Source organism: Octopus bimaculoides, chromosome 12 (genome assembly GCF_046866305.1).
Source record: "Octopus bimaculoides isolate indiv1 chromosome 12, ASM4686630v1, whole genome shotgun sequence".
NCBI lineage: Eukaryota > Metazoa > Mollusca > Cephalopoda > Octopoda > Octopodidae > Octopus > Octopus bimaculoides.
In genome coordinates, this window is record NC_142939.1 from 14591659 (window position 1) to 14614152 (window position 22494).

General features: G+C 38.8%; 1 protein-coding gene across 6 annotated transcripts in view; it reads left to right on the plus strand.

Moving 5' to 3' along the window:
• Nucleotides 1–22494, plus strand: part of LOC106874488 (phosphatidylinositol 4,5-bisphosphate 3-kinase catalytic subunit beta isoform) — a 143359-nt gene that overhangs the window by 112928 nt on the left and 7937 nt on the right. For all 6 annotated transcript variants that reach the window (XM_089360824.1, XM_089360825.1, XM_089360821.1 and 3 more), the window contains 15 exons: nucleotides 75–178; nucleotides 3196–3333; nucleotides 6254–6427; nucleotides 8013–8082; nucleotides 10582–10742; nucleotides 10848–11048; nucleotides 11444–11576; nucleotides 11876–11979; nucleotides 14216–14269; nucleotides 14704–14889; nucleotides 15559–15680; nucleotides 16272–16415; nucleotides 18251–18422; nucleotides 18916–19034; nucleotides 21510–21625. In XM_089360824.1, coding sequence (XP_089216950.1) covers nucleotides 75–178; nucleotides 3196–3333; nucleotides 6254–6427; nucleotides 8013–8082; nucleotides 10582–10742; nucleotides 10848–11048; nucleotides 11444–11576; nucleotides 11876–11979; nucleotides 14216–14269; nucleotides 14704–14889; nucleotides 15559–15680; nucleotides 16272–16415; nucleotides 18251–18422; nucleotides 18916–19034; nucleotides 21510–21625 — 1998 coding nt within the window. The remainder of the gene's footprint in view (nucleotides 1–74; nucleotides 179–3195; nucleotides 3334–6253; nucleotides 6428–8012; nucleotides 8083–10581; nucleotides 10743–10847; nucleotides 11049–11443; nucleotides 11577–11875; nucleotides 11980–14215; nucleotides 14270–14703; nucleotides 14890–15558; nucleotides 15681–16271; nucleotides 16416–18250; nucleotides 18423–18915; nucleotides 19035–21509; nucleotides 21626–22494) is intronic.

The window sequence follows — 22494 nt, forward strand, 5'->3', positions numbered from 1 at the left end:
ATTGAATGCTATGGTAATGCTTGACGAAGTTAAGTATCTAATTGTCTTGTATTTTTTTTAACTCTCATTATTAGTTCCAAGTTATGAATTAACAGATCTGCAATCTAGTGAAGTGGAAAATTTCCGTGTAAGGATCAAGGCTTACTGTGATAAGATTGTTCTAGAAAGGGATCACTTGGTAAGAAATTTTTTACTATTATTTTTTATCTTTCTTACTTGTTTCAGTCATTGAACTTTCAGCCATGTTGGGGTACCACCTTGAAGGGTTTTGTCTTCTTAGAAGATTTTTTTGTTTGTTTTGCAAATACTTGGTGACCCTGTCAGTGCAGATGCCACTCAAAAGCACACAGTCCACACTGTAAAGTGGTTGGTGTTTGGAAGGGCATCCAGCTGTAAAAACGTTGCCAAAACTGACCTTGCTGGTGCTTGTGCCATGTAAAAAGCACTAAGTCAACTCTGCTGAGTGGTTGATGTTTGGAAGAGCATCCAGCTGTAAAAATCCTGCCAAAACAGTTACAGAAGTTTGGTGCAGGCTTCTGCCTGACCAGCTCTTGTGAAACTGCCCTACCCATGCTAGCATGGAAGGCAGACGTTAAATGACGTCGACAATGATGATGATGATGATGATGAAGGTGACCCCTGGACTTGTGTTATTTTATTAGTTTTTTTCCTTTTCTGGAACGCATTATCTATGACTTGCTGGCTGACCAGATTACTAATGATATTGCAGAGACCCTGATGCTATCCCTTTCCAAAATTAGGTGAGATAAATTGTTCCTGTTTGTTTGACCCTTTCATTTCTGTATTTATTTTTAGATGCTCTGTGTTTCTTTCGATTACTTTAAATATAACAAAGAACTTTGTAAAATAACTTAGTTATCATTCAGCTGGTGTTAGGAACATAAATTGTGACTAAGGTTTGGTGGAAGATTTTAATTCAGAACTTTAATTCAGAAAAGAAGACATTTGTACTCAGAGCCAGAGCCAATTTCAGCTGGGTTGGTCACGAAAGGGTTAACTCTTTAACATTCAAATCATTCTGTCAAATGTAATCCATATTTATTCATATTGTTTTGAATTAATTATGCATTATCTCATAGCTTTGAAAATTTTTGATAACATGACTGTTTATTTTTAGAATGACATTGTAGGGTAGGTGTGAGAGGCTGGATTGGGCCAATTTGAACATAAAACAGGGAGAACATTTGGGCTTGATATGGCTTGTTTAAGTGCCAAAGGGATAATTGAACTCTTTTATATCATCATCATCATCATCATCGTTTAACGTCCGCTTTCCATGCTAGCATGGGTTGGACGATTTGACTGAGGACTGGTGAAACCGGATGGCAACACCAGGCTCCAGTCTGATTTGGCAGAGTTTCTACAGCTGGATGCCCTTCCTAACGCCAACCACTCAGAGAGTGTAGTGGGTGCTTTTACGTGTCACCCGCACGAAAACGGCCACGCTCGAAATGGTGTCTTTTATGTGCCACCCGCACAAGCCAGTCCAGGGGCACTGGCAACGATCTCGCTCGAAAATCCTACAGGAGCCAGTCAGGCGGTACTGGCAACGGCCACGCTCAAAATGGTGCATCTCATGTGCCACCCGCACAAGAACCAGTCCAGGGGCACTGGCAACGATCTTACTTGGCTTGCCGGGTCTTCTCACGCACAGCCCATTTCCAAAGGTCTCGGTCCGTAGTCATCGCCTCGGTGAGGCCCAATGTACGAAGGTCTTGCCTCACCACCTCAGCCCAGGTCTTCCTGGGCCTACCTCTTCCACGGGTTCCCTCAACTGTTAGGGTGTGGCACTTTTTCACGCAGCTATCCTCCTCCATTCTCACCACATGTCCATACCAGCGCAATCGTCTCTCTTGCACGCCACAACTGATGCTTCTAATGTTCAGCTTTTCTCTCAAGATACTTACACTCTGACGGGTATTCACATTGACATTACACATCCAACGGAGCATACTGGCTTCATTCCTTGCGAGCTTACGTATGTCCTCAGCAGTTACAGCCCATGTTTCACTGCCATGTAGCATGGTTGTTCGTACGCATGCGTCATACAGTCTGCCTTTTACTCTGAGTGAGAGTCCCTTTGTCGCCAGCAGGGGTAAGAGCTCTCTAAACTTTGCCCAGGCTATTCTTATTCTAGCAGCTACACTTTCAGCGCACCCACCCCCACTACTAACTTGGTCGCCCAGATAGCGGAAGCTATCGACTACCTCTAGTTTTTCACCCTGGAATGAGATAGAAGTTGTTTCCTGTTTGTTTGCAGTCTTTATTGCACCTGAACATCTGCCACAAACAAAAACTAACTTGCTAACTTGCTAGTTAACCTGCCTTTGATGTTGCTTATATCTACATGATAATTTGTTAGTCTTAGAATTAGCAAGATTTTCTTCTAAATATGTAAATAAATTTTTGAGCAATACCTTCTAGATTTCTTAAAGTTATCTCCCTTTTTCCTAGAGGGTCTCTAACAGTTACCTGAAAGATTAATTAAGAAACTTTTTTTATGCTGCACATCCAATGCAATTGCACCTTAATTTATTTATACCATGACACACAGTATCTGATTCTTCTCATTGATCCTGTTTAGAATTGACACTTATAATCATCATCGTCGTTTAACGTCCGCTTTCCATGCTAGCATGGGTTGGACGATTTGACTGAGGAATGGTGAAACCGGATGGCAACACCAGGCTCCAATCTAATTTGGCAGAGTTTCTACAGCTGGATGCCCTTCCTAACGCCAACCACTCAGAGAGTGTAGTGGGTGCTTTTACGTGTCACCCGCACGAAGGCCATTCAGGCGGTACTGGCAATGAAACTTTTAATGAATAATGTATAAAAACTGTTTTTTTTTTTTTGTTTGTTTTTCACTGCAGGGACAAACACAAAGCATGAGAGACCAACATAGAGTAGATGTAGGCATCTTCAAAACAAAACTGGATCTCCTCTTATCAAGGGTTCGGGATGAACCCACCTCACACAGATAAGGGCAGCAATGTCAAACTCCTTCATTTGCTAAATGTCACACATCAGAGGAGGTTTGGTGAAAGTGCAGCAAAGCCACAGCTCTCGAGCTGAAACTAGAAAAGAAAAGAAAGACAAAGAAAGACAAAATATAGAAGTTTGTAGACTTTCTCCGGTTATTTTGGTTTTAACTTTTTTTTTTTTTTCTTGTAGGGATGGGATGAAAGAATTAGATACTGCTTCCCTCCTCGGCTGTGTAAAAAAGAATTGAGAACAACGATTATAGAGAAATTGAATGCAGAGAAACTAACTGAGGGTTATTTTTCAATTGAGGTCTCTCGAGACAAAAAGGTATGTTCACTTCATTATCTATTTCTGTGTTGATAAATTGATCAGCAACATGTGTTATTATAAAGACGGTGAGCTGGCAGAAACGTTAGCACGCCAGGCAAAATGCTTAGCGGTATTTCGCCTGCCGTTACGTTCTGAGTTCAAATTCCGCCGAGGTCGACTTTGCCTTTCATCCTTTCGGGGTCGATAAATTAAGTACCAGTTACGCACTGGGGTCGATGTAATTGACTTAATCCCTTTGTCTGTCCTTATTTGTCCCCTCTATGTTTAGCCCCTTGTGGGTAATAAAGAAATAAGAAATGTTAGTACACCAGGTGAAATGCTTAGCGGTTTTTCATCTGTCTTTATGTTCTGAGTTCAAATTCCTCTGAGGTCAACTTTGCCATTCATCCTTTCAGGGTACTGGGGTCAATGTAATCAACTGGACCCCTCCCCCAAAATTTTGGGCCTTGTGCTTAGAGTAGAAAAGAATATGTGTTGTTGTACGCATTTACTTGTTTCAGCCACTGGACTATGGCTATACTGGGACACTATTTTTTTAAATTGGTTAGTCAAATAAATTAGCTGTAGTACTTCCTTGTTAATTGTTGTTGTTGTTATTATTATTATTATTATTATTATTATTATTATTATTATTAAGGCAGTGAGCTGGTAGAATCATTAGCACACTGGACAAAATGTTTAGAAGCATTTTCTCTGCCTTTATGTTCAAAGTTCAAATTCTGTGGGTTGACTTTGTCTTTCACCGTTTCTGAGTTGATAAAATAAGTACCTGTTGAATACTGGGGTAATCGACTTATCCCCTTCCCCAAAACTGCTGCCCTTGTTGCAAAATTTGAAACCATTATTATTATTATTATCATTATTGAGTGAGAAAGTAGTGCATGCCATCAAAGTGACACTGGGGTAAAATATACGAAGCCCAAAATACCCATCATGACTACTCGTCTGATAAGGGTACACCAGATGCATGCATCGCAACCACATGTGCATGACATGGTGCTCTCATATCAAGATAAACAGCGCATGACCTTGCAGGTGGGGCCCAGTTAGAATTTTCTTTAGGTTGAGTGGCCCTTTCCACTCAAAAGGTCCCTGAATAAGGGTTGTTTAAGGATGTTGAACAAAACACCCATGTTTCCAGAGGAATTATTGAAACCCCACAAAATTCCTTTCAGTACATGGCTATGATGCTCCCCCACTACTTCTGCTCATGATCAGAGATGCACATATTGTCAGCCACCAAGGGACATGCTCAACTTGTTAAGGTCAAACAACTGACAAGCAAATCTGTGGTATTGAGCAGAATACTTGCTGTAGCCCATCTTTTATACCAAGACAAAACAATGTACATGATAACACTTCCAATCAGTTAATTATTGTTATTGAAAAGCGGACGTTAAACGATGATGATGATGATGATGAACTAACGGTCCTGTTAAAGTGCTCAGGGTCTGGTTTTGGTCCTGACCTTCAGGTTGATAAGAACTGGGATGAGATGGCAAACAGGATGGCCAGCCTTACCCAGAAATGGGCTGAAAGAAAGCTGTCCCTGAGAGGTTGGGCGAAGGTGACAAATGATTACATCACCTCTGTTATCATTTATCGCCTGACCACCATGCCTTGTCCAAGTTACTGCTTGACCAGTTTGGAACATCTCTTATTTAAATTCTTGTGGAAGGGACGTGTTCCAATGGTCAGGCAGTCAATCTGTTGCCAGCATCCTCTGAGTGGCAGATTAGGTATGCTGACATGTGCTTAGATTACACCACCTGCAACGATTTCTGGGTGGTGAGTGTGTGTGGGTTCCATTTGTGAGGTTCATCTTTCCGCAGCTCATTTCCTTGACAGAGCTGCAGTCCTGTGTGAAGAAAGCAGGGAGACTGGCTGCCTGGCACCTAGAGTGTCGTCAGGCACTCACAACCTTCTACCAGTTGGGCAATGGGATCAGTGGATGTTTTATATTAGAAATTTATAGAGGATTAGTGGTGGGGAAGTGCAATGACATTCCCAGGGAGACACTGGGAGCTGACGAGAATGACCTAGCTAGTCTGTTCCAGAGGACTTTCTGGTCGGGAACTATTATGGATAATTTTCAGATCTCCTTGGCCTGGCAGTGCTACTGGTGGGGGGGGGGGGGCACTACCGGTTCGAGATAAGCTCTACAGGCATGGATCTGCTGTCAGACAGACTTGTCCGAGGTGCACGCAGAGTGATGAAATCATTCTGCACACCCTCGTTCAGTGTCTGGGAATTGCTGACTTGAGGGGTTATGCTGAACAGCTGCTGTCACGTGTGGGACGGATCCGTCTGTTGGCCGAGTTTGTAGTGATGATCGCACCGCCACCCTCCTTCAATCGGATAGGCAAGGCAGTTTTCCTTTGCCTGGTGGCTGTGGCAAAAGAGGTTGTTTGGTGGACAAGGCTGAAAGGCATGAGGACAGATACATTGAAAAGGAAATTGAGAGTGGAGAGCAAAGTGCTGTCCTTGAGTGAGTTTATTGAGAGGCGGGTGAAAGTTGTGAAAATGGCAAGAGTGGATGGTGCCTCTCTAAGTGTAGTCCTGTGAGTCGGAGAGAAGGAATTGGAAGGGGCACTTGCTCATAGGGTCTCTGGGAAATTCCGGACAGTGGGGTTCCTCGATTATCCCTAGAGGCATTCCTGTATCAAGAGGGCCACATCTCTATCATCCCCCCACTTTTTTTTAACTTGGTATGCTATGCATATATGTCACTGAGTATACATTTTTTTTTATCATTTCATTATTATCTGTAAATCCCCACACTTTATGTCTGTCTCTGTATTGTCCCTCTCATCCTTCACCCTTCTGGCAAATAAATGAAATCATCATCATCATCATTATTATTATTATTATTATTATTATTATTAATATTGTTGGGTTTTTATTTTTGTAAATCTAGGTTGTCAAAGAAGAAGTATTGTGCAGCTTTTACCCAAAACAGTTAGTGTCTGATCTGGTAAAAAGAAGAGCTAAGGAGCTGGGACTTAAAGATTTGGATGCTACTAACTATTTGCTCAAAGTATCAGGATTGGATGAATATTTATATGGAAACCATGCTCTCATAGATTTTAAGGTATTCTTCCTTTTATGTTTTGGACATATTGTAAAGCGGTGAGCTGGCAGAACCTTTAATGCATTGTACAAAATGATTAACAACATTTTATTCATTTTTATGTTCTGAGTTCAAATTCTGCTGAGGTTGACTTTGCCTTTCACCCTTTCAGGGTCGAGGTAATTCTGTACCAGTTGAACACTGCAATCATCAGGCTTTGAGTGCATAGTAGAAAGGATTATTATTAACATTATTAAAAAGGCAGTGAGCTAGCAGAATCGTTAGCATCCTGGACGATACAACTTAGTGGTATATCACCTGTCGCTTCGTTCTGACTTCAAATTCTGTTGAGACTGACTTTGCGTTTCATCCTTTCAGGATGCTAACGATTCTGCTAGCTCACTGCTAGCAGAATCGTTAGCATCCTGGACGATACAACTTAGTGGTATATCACCTGTCGCTTCGTTCTGACTTCAAATTCTGTTGAGACTGACTTTGCGTTTCATCCTTTCAGGGTTGATAAATTGAGTACCAGTGAAACACTGGGGTTGATATAACTGACTAGTTCCCTCCCACAAAATTTCAGGCCTTGTGCTTATAGTAGAAAGGATTATTATTATTATTACTATTATTATTGAGTGAGAGAGCAGTCCATGCCATCAAAGTGACACTGGTGTAAAATATACAAAGCCCATTATTATTACTATTATTATTATTATTATTATTATTATTATTATTAAGGCAGTGAGCTGGCAGAATTGTTAGCATGCTGGGTGAAATGCTTAGCGGTATTTTGTCTGCTGTTACATTCCGAGTTCAAATTTCGCCGAGGTTGACTTTGCCTTACATCTTTTCGGGGCGGATGAAATTAGTACCAGTTACACACTGAGGTCGATGTAATCGACTTAATCCCTTCCCCCAAATTTGAGGCCTTGTGCTTCCAGTAGAAAGGATTATTATTATTATTAAGTGAGAGAGCAGTGCATGCCATCAAAGTGACACTGGGGTAAAATATACGAAGCCCATTATACCCATCATGACTACCCGTCTGATAAGGGTACACCAGGCACATGCATCACAACCATATGTACGTGACATGGTGATCTCATATCAAGATAAACAGCGCATGACCTCGCAGGTGGGGGCCCAGTTAGAATTTTCTTCAGGTCGAGTAGCTCATCCCACTCAAAAGGTCCCTGAATAAGGGTTGTTTAAGGATGATGAACAAAACACCCATGTTTCCAAATGTGAATTATCCAAACCCCAAAGAATTCCTCTCGACACATGGCTATGATGCTCCCCACCCCACTACTTCTGCTCATGATCAGAGATGCACATATCATCAGCCACTAAGGAACATGCTCAACTGGTTAAGGTCAAACAACTGACAAGCAAATCTGTGGTATTAAGCAGAATATTTGCTGTAGCCAATCTTTTATACCAAGACAAAACAATGTACATGATAAGACTTCCAATCAGTTAAGATCAAAAGCCATGAGAGCCACTGCCTGGTACTGCATCCGGGCATATTATTATTATTATTATTATTATTATTATTATTATTATTATTATTATTATTATAATATTTGTTTTGCATTTATTTCAGTTTATTTATGAATGTCTTCACAAGGACTCTGTTCCCAGGGTATGTTTGGTGACTCGGTCGGAAGTTTCTTGTAAGTATTCTGTATATTGTTGTTGTGTTTTGTTGTTTCTTCTCAAGTATCTTTCTCCTCCTGCACACCATTGTGGCCACCGCCACTATGATGACGATGGTCATCATCATCATCACTATAACTATTATCATGACTGCCACCACCATCATCATTATCACCACCACTGTTCCATTTATCATCACCACACACACACACACACACACACACACACACGCGCGCGTATACATATACAAACACACATGTACATGTGTATATATACACACACACACATCTGTTTGTTTGCTTGGAAATGAGTCAGGGTTGGCAGTTAGCAGGGCATCAGGCTGTAGAAAATATGCTTCAATAAAGTCCTTCAAATCCATGGAAGCATGGAAAAGAAACCATTAAAAGAATGATGACACAGTTCCACATTAATTTCATGAGCAGGCTGTTCCATTGATCAGATCTGCTCGAACCCTCATCATTGTAACCGACAGAGTGCCACATATATATATATATATATATTGGTGCCACATAAAGAGCACTTATGCCAGTTGCACATTAAAAGCTCCTAGTACACACACTGTAAAGTGGTTGGCATTAAGAAGGGCATCCAGCTGTAGAAACCAAGCCAAATCAAACTGGAATCTGGTGAAGTTTTTCAGCTTGCCAGTTCTGGTCAAACTGTCCAATCCATGCTAGCATGGAAAATGGATATTAAATGATGATGAGGATGATATACACACATACATGCATGCATATATGTATATATATATATATCGCCGGCAGCCGCGCCCTCGCAGGCGGTGCTGACGACTGTCGTGGACGAGCCACGCGACAGGAGACCTTTCTTCCGGGTGTGCACGACAGGAGACACCGACGCGGATACGTGTATATATATGTATGTATACGTTCGTATATGTGGGTATACTGTGTGTTTATATATATATATTTGTATTTATGTGCTTTTCTGAGTATATTCCACCGATGAAGGCAAAGCATTTATTATGCAAAGCCAGAAATCCGGGATCTGGAATTATCCAGTTATTTTTACTAGTTTATTTTGTCTTCGCTCTTTGTGCTATATGAACATTTATTGTGGTTTAGAGTCAAGATTTGACTGCTATTTTTCAGCGTGGCGGTATCTCTTAGATACCCTATATTATAATTATATATATGGACTGGCTCTTGTGCGGGTGGCACATAAAATACACCATTTTGAGCATGGCCGTTGCCAGTACCGCCTGACTGGCCTTCATGTGGGTGATACGTAAAAGCACCCAGTACACTCTCTGAGTGGTTGGCATTAAGAAGGGCATCCAGCTGTAGAAACTTTGCCAAATCAGATTAGAGCCTGGTGTAGCTATCTGGTTTCACCTGTCCTCAGTTAAATCGTCCAACCCATGCTAGCATGGAAAGTGGACGTTAAACGATGATGATGATGATGATGAGATATATATATATATATATATATATATATATATATATGCGGAACTGTTATTTTAACGAGTTGTATCTATTTATCACCCAACGGGATACATCTGCACTCTGCCGGATGCTCCTGATCCAGTTGCTGAGTGTCCCACCCATGAGGGATCTATGCTAGATCTATCAAAACAATTGTCAGGATTAATAAATTCTCGCATGTTCCATCTTCCGTCTTTCATTTGCCATATATATATATATATATATATATATAGAGTAAAGAGTATATATATATATATATATATATATATACTCTTTAGTCTTTTTACTCTTTTACTTGTTTCAGTCATTTGACTGTGGCCATGCTGGAGCACTGCCTTTAGTCGAGCAAATCGACCCCAGGACTTATTCTTTGTAAGCCTAGTACTTATTCTATCGGTCTCTTTTGCCGAACCGCTAAGTTACGGGGACGTAAACACACCAACATCGGTTGTCAAGTGATGTTGGGGGGACAAACACAGACACACACACATATATACACAGGCATCCAGCTGTAGAAACCCTGCCAAATTAGATTGGAGCCTGGTGTTGCCATCCAGTTTCACCAGTCCTCAGTCAAATCGTCCAACCCATGCTAGCATGGAAAGCGGACGTTAAACGATGATGATGATGATGATGATGATGATGAGATATATATATATATATATATATATATATATATATATATATATATATATATATATATACATATATATACGACAGGCTTCTTTCAGTTTCCGTCTACCAAATCCACTCACAAGGCTTTGGTCGGCCCGAGGCTATAGTAGAAGACACTTGCCCAAGGTGCCACGCAGTGGGACTGAATCCAGAACCATGTGGTTGGTAAGCAAGCTACTTACTACACAGCGACTCCTGCGCCTATACATATATATATATATATATATATATATATATATATATATATATATATGCTATTATGAACACTAATTTTAATAGAGCACTAATAATTGGGGTAACATTTCTTATTTTACTTTCCTGTAAGTTTCTTCTGATGTTTGATTTTTTTTTTCTTTTGTTATTGCCATATTTTTTTAGTACCAGCTCCAATTATACCACCCAGGAAATCGTCGTCTTCATTTTCTTCACGGAATACTCAAGAAAATGTCATACCAGATATACATTCTTGGGATATCTTTACAAGAGTTACTATCAAAATCAATTGTGTTACTCAAGTGGAAATTTCGGATGGCAACAGAGTAAGTTATTCTTTTTAAAATTTTCCGATAAAAGATCAAAATTATTCAGTGATTCGCATTAGAAATTCTTTCTTTGATGTGCTTTTTCCAATTTTCTCTAATCAGGTAAAGGTAGTTGCAGGTCTCTATCTTGGTCACGATGTGTTGTGTGATGTGGTCTCAACAGACGAACAGACTCTATCCCAGCGGACCTGTGTCTGGAATTCAGAACTGACCTTTGACCACTTGGTCAGTGACCTCCCGGAGATGACCCGGATCTGTTTCATGTTGTATTCTGTTGGCACAGGGAAGAATAAGAGGAATAAGGTACAACAGTCATTCATTCATTCATTCGCTTTCTTTGTGTCATTCCTCCTCCTTTTCATTGAATTTTTCTTTCTTTTCTTTCATTCTTTTCTCTTTCTTCTTCATTTTCCTTTCACTTTTTCCTTTTTCTTTTTCTGTTTTTTTGTTTCATTTTACTCTTTCACTTTCTTGCCCATTTTCTTTCTTATTCTTTCTTTCTTCCTCCCTCCCGTTTCCTTTCTTTCTTTCCTTCTTCCCTCCCCCTTCCTCCCAATATTTCACCATATCATCAATACAATATATTTTTTTTTTACCATTTTTACTTCCTCATTTACTTACTGTTTTAATTAACATTTTTTCATTCTTACTATTTGTCCTCTTTCTCTTTGCAATTTTTTCCATGATGATATTCCCAGGATGCAAATCCATTAGCTTGGGCAAACATCCCCTTGTTTGATTACAAATCTCGGCTTCGGTGTAACACCTGTGAACTGTTTATGTGGCCAATCCAAGATGATCTACAATTAGATGAACCTTGCTTTCCTATCGGTAAGTTCTCATTTTAACACTTTAGTATTCACATTATTCTGCTGAAAGTAAGTTGTCGAGCTGGCAGGACTGTTAGCATGCTGGGCGAAGTGCTTAGCGGTATTGCGTCTGTCTTTTATGTTCTGAGTTCAAATTCCGCCAAGGTCAACTTTGCCTTTCATCCTTTCGGGGCCGATAAATTAAGTACCAGAAAGACTTATTAACTCAAAGTGAGCAATAAATAAATAAATAACTATATAAAGAAGACAACTAAAATGTTAATGATGTTTGTGTTTTTTTTGTTTTTGTCTCTCATCCAGGAACTGTAACTCCAAATCCTGACGGTAAGAAAGCTACAACCCTCCGTGTTTGTTTCTCAACGTATAACAGAGATAAGAGAATTGTATATCCACAAAAACAAGAGGTACCGTTTATCTTTTTATTTTTATTTTCCTTGTTTCACTCGTTAGACTGCGGCCATGCTGGAGCACCGCCTTCAAGAATATTTAGTCGAAGGAATTGCCTCCCCCCCCCACCAGCACCAGCAGTTATGTTTTTAAGCCTGGTGCCTATTCTATTGGACTTTTTGCTGAACCGCTAAGTTACAGGGTATGTTAACACATCAATGCCGATTGTCAAGCGGTACGAGGGGACTAACACAGAGGTATGCACACACACACACATATATATACTCATACACAAATGCAAACACTCAAACACATACACTCATACATAAACATACACACACACACACTGGTTCAATTCTACTTCTTTTCTTTATTAATAGCCAAATGGTAAAATATCCTACAAATTTGTTTTGTTTTTGTTTGTCAAAGCTTTTTTGTTGCTTCTTGCAACATTTTCAATGACTATTGACTTAGTCTGTTAGAGAGGCAGTATTTGTTTGGGATTTATTGCATGCGTGTGTGTGCATGCCAGCATGTACAAGTGCTTGTGTATATACATACGTATGTATGTACGTACGTATGTATGTATGTATGTTCTCTATGGAGAACTTGTGAATGGAATGAGACTCCGGCAGAAACGAAGGCTGCGCTTTAAGGACTGTGTCAAGTCCTCATTAAAGGCCTGTGATATGCAGGACACTGACTGGGAGAACAATGCCTGTCATCGCCACGGATGGAGGAAGCAAGTTAAGGAGGGGATCGACACTTTTGAGAGAGCACGTATCCAGCATGAAGAACTTAAGCGAGCTGCACGAAAGCGCATGGCTCATATAGTGAATGGGGAAAGCTTAATCTGCAATGTTTGCAGTTGTGTATGCTTGTCAAGAGCAGGGCTCATTAGCCACCAACAGAGCTGCAAATGCAAAATATAAGTTAGTCCTAGAGCGCACAATGTTCCTGAAGGTCGGCAATGGTCTTCCTCGGTCATGAGTGGACGGCCATCATGTATTAGTTAGTTGGGTATTTAACGAATTGGCTAATGAAGAAAAAGGAGTGGAATTGAATCAGTGTGTGTGTTAATTATATTGGCATAATGACTCTCCCTGGACGCAACAAAATCTGTTTCAACACACGAATTCACATAAACAACCTTGCAAGCCAGATACAAAAATGAAGTAGAATTCTCCGTGAATTAAAGACAATTGAGTTTAATTTTCGAGAGGGTTTGAAGAATTATGTATACTGCTTATAATAGTGAAAGTGGTGTCCTCCTTATCTTGATTATTGCTTTTACTACATTTTAATTATTGTATGCTCCAGACTTCTTCAGGTGTCTTGTGTTGAACTCTGTTGTTGTATCAGAATTTCAAACCTAGCCCTTTACTTGATCTGTGGTGGTACACTATTCTCATTCGACTCTCTGCGTTTCATGACACCTTTTGCTTCAGTCAATGTTTTATGAATAACCTTAATGCTATACTTGGGATTGAATTCAAAACCTCTACATGGCTGCATTGCATTAATCAACATCTTTATCTACTACTGTGGTTAGAGCGTCGAGCTTACGGTCGTGAGGTTCAGAGTTTGATTCTCGGACTGGGCTGCGTGTTGTGTTCTTGAGCAAGACACTTTATTTCACGTTGCTCCAGTTAACTCAGCTGTAGAAATGAGTTGCGACATCACTGGTGCCAAGCTGTATCGGCCTTTGCTTTTCCCTTGGATAACATCAGTGGTGTGGAGAGGGGTGGCTGGTATGCATGAGCAATTGCTGGCCTTCCATAAAACAATCTTGCCCGGACTTGTACCTCAGAGGGTAACTTTCTAGGTGCAATCCCATGGTCATTCATCAGACCTCATATGTGTCTTTTTTTTTTTTTTCAGTACAGTCAAATTAAGTGGAGCAATTAGTTAATCATTAGATAGTGGTATTAAAAGCTTTGCTCAAGGATGTTTGGGAAAATGTGTCATGTGACAACTGTTGAAATCTGAGCTTTTGATATCATGTGATCCAGCTCATTTACTATATTGCTAAAATCTTATATTACAGTTGGTAAATAACAGCATTGTTGGTTATGCAGTTTTTAAGTAAGTCAAGCCAATCTCTGGTGACTGCATTTCTGACAGGGAATGTGTCTAACTCACTACAGAACAAATATCTAAGAGATTTTTGCATTTTGTTTTTTAAGAAAGAAAACTCTGCTTCCAATGATTAATGTAACAAAAGTGTCTTTTAATGTTATTTTTTATTTACAGATTTTAGGTAAAGCTGCTGAAAATATGGAGCCTGTTGGTTCATTTGGATCTCCAGTAAGTCTGTCATTTCTCTGTTCACATTTATTTCTATTTATTATTATCATTATTATTATTATTATTATTATTATTACCTCTTCCTTAGTGAAGGTGGAAGTATTGTTTTCAGTTGTGTTTGTTTGTTTGTTTGTCTGTGGACAAGATATTTCAAGAGCCGCTGGATGGATTTGGATGAAGCTTTCAGGGATGTTTGACCTTGTGACTGGCACGAACTGATTAGATTTAGGATCAGTCTGGTACCGGACAAGGATTCTGAATTTTTTTTTCTTGAGGTCTGTTAAGTGAGAAAACTATTAGTCCCTTGTTTAATATAAAGAATAAAAAGTGTCAGTTTGGTATAAGTGTTCTTAATATGGGATGTTATAAATTAAATGTGAAAAATGCTTTCATTTTTAAAAAAGTTTTTTGTTTTAAAATTATGTCTTTGATAGATGTGGAGGCCTAACAAGATCGTAATTGACCAAGTACGGAAAATCATCGAAGAAGGAAATGCTCTCTTTGAACAGGATAAAGAACTTCTGTGGCGATTGCGTCACGAAATCAAACATCGGTTTCCCAATTCTCTACCTTTGCTGCTGTCATCTGTAAAATGGAATAACAAAATTGATCTTTCAAAGGTAAGATAGAAAAAGAAAAAAAAATTATTTTCAAAGAGGAAGAAAGATTTTCAGAGATATGATCAAAATTGATTAACTCCCCCACCCCCCAAAAAACTCCCACCAATAAATGTTGGTAGATGACAGAACTGGTTGAGTATAATGCTTGATTGTATTTCTTTATGTTCTGAGTTCAAATTCTGTCTGGGCCAACATTCTCTTTCATTGCTCTGAAGTCAATAAACCTTGTTCAGATCAGATATCATTTTGGTTTCCAAGCCAACAAGGCAGCTAATCCTGTTGGATATGAAACATGGATCTGTGTACAAGCAGCATAATAAATGGAATGTTTAGTGTGTCTGTTATATTTCCCGATATAAGTCATAAGAAGAACTGTTTGTTGCCTAACATTGCTTCCTTGATCCACCTTCTTTCAGTTAATCTAACCCCCAGGGTCTGATATTCTGTAAAACTGAGAGGCAACCACCCATATCAGGGTACTTCTTATATATATATGGATTGGTACTGCTGTGTCCCACATTCTATCAACTCTGGCCTACCCTAGTGTTCACTTTTCTCCCTTCATTCCTTTTCCGCTATTCATTTCTCCCTTCATTCCTTTTCTTGCTATTATGTTCATCAGTTTCCATTATCAATTAGTTAATTAATTCATTTGTTTGATTGTTTCAGATGCAAGCATTATTAATGAGTTGGCCAAAACTAAACTGTGAACACAGTTTAGGTTTACTTGATTTTGCATATGCTGACAGAGTTGTGAGAGAATTTGCTGTGAGTTGTCTTCAAGAACTGCCGTAAGTTAAAATTTCTAATATCATTTCAGATTTTAGGAGTGATTCTAAATGAATTTTCTAGTCTAAAACATTTTTTCTTCTTTTTTTTACTGGCACTCTGTCAGTTCTGATGATGAGGGTTCCATTTGAGCCGATCAACAGAAAAGCCCTGTCTGTCTGCGTGTACGCATTCATACCAGTACACTCTGTGGAGTGGTTGGTATTAGGAAGGGCATGCAGCCATAGAAACCAAGACAAAACAGACTGGAGCCTGGTATAGCTTTCTGGCTTACCATCTCCAGTCAAACTGTCCAACTCATGTCAGCATGGAAAATAGCTGCTAAATGATGAGGATGGTAAAGAAGAAGAAGAAGATGAAGAAATGTATTATGTTGTGTACTAGTTTATTGAAGCTTTATTTTTCTTCATTGAAAGCATTAAAAAATAGTCTTAAGCTAGCTTCAAGCTAATGGAATTTTGGTATTAAACACACTTTGCCTTCCTATTAGTTAATCAAGGGTTTATTGTAGATATCGCTTTTGAAATAATTTTTACTTCTCATTTATATTTTTTATATATATATATATATATATTCATATCTTTATTCTCTAGAGATGATGAAATCATGCAGTATCTGCTACAATTAGTACAGATACTGAAGTATGAAAGTTATTTATATTGTCCAGTCGTTGAGCTGCTGTTAAGCCGAGCTTTACGAAACCGGTGTTTTGGACATAGATTTTTCTGGCTTCTCAAGTAAGTCTTTTGTGCTTCTTTATTTTGTTTCATTTCTGCATGTGTTCATTTGTGTCCGTGTATGTATGTATATGGGTGTATGTATATAGCATATGTGTGTATGTCATCATCATCATCATCATCATCGTTTAACGTCCGCTTTCCATGCTAGCATGGGTTGGACGATTTGACTGAGGACTGGTGAACCAGATGGCTACACCAGGCTTCAATCTGATTTGGCAGAGTTTCTACAGCTGGATGCTCTTCCTAACACCAACCACTCCAAGAGTGTAGTGGGTGTATCTCTCTCTCTCTCTCTCTCTCTCTCTCTATATATATATATATATATATATATATATATATATATATATATCATGGAGAATCCTAGAAAATCCAGGCCCCTACATAAATGGGATCAAGCATTGTAAACTGTGCATAGGAACAGGCAAGGATACAAAAGGATTCCCTTGACCTGGGGAATATCCTCAACTCCAGAACAGAGGTCTTCAGACCATGCTTGCACTTCAGGAAATTCATGCTGGCTTACTGGGATCCACACGATACCAAGGTCATTCTCGAGAGGCCATAAGCCAACAGGTTTGGGATCTGACGATACACTGTAAAGCTAAGCATTGTATAGATGTGAAACCCAGGGTAATCCCATAAATCGGCCTTATCTAACTTTATCTATCTATCTATTTGTATATACATACACACACACACACACACACACATATATATACACACATATATATACATTAATGTTGGTTTTTATGTTCAGTTATAATAAAAACAATTTTATATTAATCTGATGAGTTGGCTTAGCTGGCTGGAACTTTGAAAGCACTGTCAACAATATTCTTGTATAAGAATAATTGGTAATCTGTCTGTTACAAGAATGAGGGTTCCAGTTGAGAAATCAATGGAACAGCCTACTTGTGAAACCAACATGCATGTGGCTGAGTACTCCACAGCACACACATGTTTACCCTTAATATAGTTCTCAGGAAGATTCAGTGTGACAAGGCTGGTCCTTTGAATTACAGGTATGAGTCAATTTTGCCAGCTGGGAGGACTGGAGTAACGTGAAATAAAGTGTCTTGCTCAAGGACAAAATGTGTCATGAAATAGAAGCGCTGTACTTAAAATAGAAAAAAAGAATGGTTTGCATCAGGAAGAGCATCTGCCTGCAGAATACTGTCTCAGCCAATCTCATCTAGCATGCCAGCATGGAAAGAGAAGACTTTAAAACATTGTGATGCATGCTAAAGACTAGGGTTCCATCTTCAGGACTGGAAAATATTTGATCTCTGAACATGGAATAACCATTAATGCACTGACATACTGTCGGTCTCTATCTTCTCTTTCTATTTCAATAGTCTTTGTTCTCTTTTAAACATTTAAACTATCAATCCATATATGTCTCCATGCCTCTAGATGCATTCCCCCCTTTCCTTCTCATCGCCATTCCTACTGTGACCCTCCCCAACAAGATTGTATACTGAACACTTTCTTTTTCCTAACCCATCTTCTCTAGAAATGCCACCCTTTAAAACCGTCTCTCCTCCTGTAGTGAGCTGAAGAGGCTTGTGCTTGATTATCAATCACCTCAGTCTGACTAGTCAGGATGTTACAATCGGGGCTCTGAGCACTGTCTCATGTTTTCAGATGAACTTACTGATAAAAATGTTAAATCCCCCCTTGTTTTATATATGAATTAAGAAACATGTTTTCTATAGTGATGCATAAATACTAACTTGTATTGTTTCATAGAATATTTGTATATGGATTTGTTATATATAATTATTTTCTCCTTTTTAAAAAACAAAACAAACATCCCCATGGAAACCATTTAGGTCAGAAATGCATGAATGCCAAGTAAATGTAAGGTTTGGTCTCATACTGGAAGTCTACTGTAAATCTTGTGCTGATCACACGAAGGACTTGATACGTCAAAATGAAGCTTTGTTGAAGATTAACTCAGCCAATATGCTTATCAAGAACACAACGTTGAACATTGGTGACAAGGTATGTAGTTGCTTACTTCTAAACCCCATCCCCCACGCACACTTTAGTAACAAACTGGGAGAATGAGTATTCAGCACCAGAAATAAACAATTTTTTGTATAAACAGTTTTTTAATGTAAACTTTTGTTAATTTTCTGGCACCTGAGGTTTCATGTTGATAGAGATCAGCATATTTACAAATTGAGTTTGAAAACACAAACAAAGCTTTGAAAGTTAGCTATAATGATAGCTGTCCACAGGCACATGTACTCTTAATATAATTCTCAGGTCAGAAATAGAGTCCAGAAAGATGTACTTTTGAAAATTGAAGGATTTGGTAAATGTTTGCAATAAGTGAAGTGAGTATAAGTGACACAGATTAAAGTCAGATATATGTGTATCAGTGGCATTGATTTAAGAAAATTTGAGGAATACGTGTGAATCAATTGGAGGAGATTTGTATATCAGTTTTCTTTTCTTTATCATTAAATTTATTTTTGTTTCTATTTTACAGAAAGTAAAAGACACACTTCTGAAAGATTTCCAGGCAGTTCTCAGTCAGAAAGCATACATGGAGGCTCTCAACGAACTTCATAGTCCATTAAACCCCTTGTGGAAAATGAATAAATTAATGTAAGTTTAATTTAGAAAATAGATTGATTACTCATTTTCTTGTTAATTAAATTAGATCTACAATTGAGGATTTCTGGCACCTCCTCAGAGCACAAATTACAGCTACTGCCATCCCTTCTGTAAGTGAAACTACAAACTCCACAAAATAGAGTAATCTATATTTCTCCCTTTGAGATCCCAGATGATCTTAGCCTGTGAAATGCTGTTTTGGGACATATTTTAGAAGCATGTAGGTGATCCCATGCAGAATATATCTGCTAAAATAACCAAATACTGAGCAGTATTTTCAGTGCATCAAAACAGGCATGCAGCATGGACAGTTTGAGGAGAATTGACAGCAATACTTAATCATTTTCGTCCTTGTTCTTCCCAGAATTCTCTGATGCTCTATGTTCATTACCCATGTCTCACTCCCATAAATCATAGCACTTCTCATACAAGCAGTATATTCCTTTCCCCTCAGTTTCAGTGACATTCTCCTCCTCATTAACATACCATTCAGTTCCTGGATTGTATGCTAACTAGGGAGTGTCCTCCATACCCATCTCATTCTAGCCTCCGTCACCTAGTCCGATCCACTTTCTCCATGCAGAATATCTCCTAGGTCAGGGGTTTTCAAACTGTGGTCCGCAGACCACAGGGGGTCCGCAAGGACAAGACAGGGTGTCCGTGGACAGCAAATACTTTTAATGGGCAATTTGACTTTATATATGTTTTTTAATCGAAATCTTTTAATTGACAATAAACCTATTTGTTCAATACTGTTAAATAAATAAATGTAAAAATATATGTTATTTTAAGCAAATATTTATGTATAAATTTCATAAGCATTTATAAGGGGGTCCCTAAGGTAAAGCCTGAAATATAAAGGGGTCCGCAAGTCAAAAAGTTTGAAAACCCCTGTCCTAGGTAACAAAATGTTTCTACAGCTTTCGTTTTCATACCTCAACATTTTCTCCATCTGAATCTCCTGCCATACGCATCTTGTACTTAGATGTAACTGACCCATTGGTTAATAACCCTCTCACCCACGACATTTTGATGTACTCAGCCAGTTCTTATTGTACTTTTAACCCTTTTGTTACTATATTTCTGTTGAAACACACTGTCTTTATTACAGTTAATTTTGAAATTTCATGAAGAATTTAGTAAAGTTACCTTGTCATTATTACGTATGTTGGCACTCCGTCGGTTACGACAACGAGGGTTCCAGTTGATCCGATCAACGGAACAGCCTGCTTGTGAAATCAACGTGCAAGTGGCTGAGCACTCCACAGACACGTGTACCCTTAACGTAGTTCTTGGGGAGATTCAGCGTGACACAGTGTGACAAGGCTGACCCTTTGAATTACAGGCACAACACAAACAGGAAGTAAGAGTAAGAGAAAGTTGTGGTGAAAGAGTACAGCAGGGTTTGCCACCATCTCCTGCCGGAGCTTCGTGGAACTTTAGGCTTTTTCGCTCAATAAACACTCTTATGACCGCGAGTCCGCTGCCCTAACCACTGGGCCATTGCACATCCACTGTCATTATTAAGTTGGTGTTTGGAACATTTATCAGAATGAAATTTCGATGGAAAGTTTTAATTTATTTCATTCTGTTCTTTTGGTTTGCAAGCTTCTTGATGTGAACTGATGTGTTGAAATATTTTGTATCTTGGTGGGTGGGTGAGTCATCATGCTAATGATAAAAACACACAATGGTTCTATTTCACTTCTTTACTTTCATTTGTTAATTGGTTAACCAATTAACTCGTTGATTGTTTGATTAATCATTCAATTGATCAATTAACCAGCTAACTTCATCAAAGTCCTTTTGCTGTCATTTTGTGACCTTATTAATGACATGCTCTCTCTACTGTAATTCTTGCTTCAGATCTGCTTGTCTCCTAGTTTACAGTATTTACAGTATTTACATTTGACGGATATTAGTCCTCATCTTGTTTGTTGTTAACACAACGTTTCGGCTGATATATCCTCCAGCCTTCGTCAGGTGTCTTGGGGAAATTTCGAACCTGGGTTCTCATTCCTAACGATGTTACTATTATTATTATATTATTATTCAGGTCGCTGCCGTTCGATTCGCTGCCGTGAATCGAACTCGGACTCTTGGGGTTCGTAGCCCACGCTCTTAACCACTACGCCATATGCCCGTGGGCAATTATGGAGTGAATTTTAGGGCTTATAAATCTATTATTTCTTTATCCTTCCTCTATCCTCTTAAATATAGAACTGTATTATCCTAGTTTACAGGTTCTGTATTTATATTTATATGGATGTGAGTGACAACACATGTGTAAAAGAGGGATGGGAGTTCAAGCATGAAATATGTATCATAAATCCAGGGTGGTCTCTAGCAGGTCAGTACCCTAAGGGTTAATGAAGATTACTTTTGTACTTCCTTTACACTTTCTTTGTATTTCTCGTACTTTGTATGCATGTATTAATAATTATCTTTTCCTACTTTATGAAACAGAATTGATGAATGCAAATTTTTAGATTCCAAAAAACGTCCAGTATGGCTAGTGTGGCGAAACGAAGAAGCTTGCCAAAGTAATGAGAAATTCTCTATTATATACAAGAACGGTGATGGTAAGGAATTCTGTTATTGTTACTTGAAAATCTCTGTTTTTCCAATAATATAGCTGCTTCTTTTGCTCTCTCATCCTCGATGTGTAGGGACACCGTATTTCGTTATGCAACCATAATATACTATAAAGTATATAAAACGTTCTTATATAGGTGCAGGAGTGGCTGTGTGGTAAGAAGCTTGCATCCTAGCCACATGGTTCTGGGTTCAGTCCCCACTGTGTGGCACCTTAGGCAAGTGTCTTTTACTATAGCCTCAAGCTGACCAAATAAATGGAAACTGCACGAAGCCCATTGTATATATATATATATATATATATATATATATTTCTATATATATATGTATATGTATGTATGTATGTATGTGTCTGTGTTTGACCCCCCCCACATTCGCTTGACAACCGATTTTGTTGTGTTTATATCCCCATAACTTAACGGTTCGGCATAAGAGACTGATAGAATAAGTTCTAGGCTTTGAAAGAATAAGTCCTGTGATCGATTTGTTTGACTAATGGCGGTGCTCCAGCATGGCTGCAGTCAAATGACTGAAACATAATAAAAGGAAAATATATGTCTATTGTTCTATTGTGTTAGCAGTGCTATTAGATTATTTGTTCAGGTTATCTCTACATCAAACACCTCAGATATGAAACGTCATAACAAAATCAATGCTGGCTCTCATTTTTATAGTAAACCAGTAGAGATAACCATAACAAGTCACTTATCCTTGTTCTTCTTTTGCCATCACCCTTTCTTCTGTTTGCCCTTTTGATTATATTGCTTTGAATGAATAGAGGCAGCCTAGAATAATGAGGACATTTTGACTTTCAGAGTACAAGGCAACATCTCTAGTGTTGGTGCCATGATAAAAT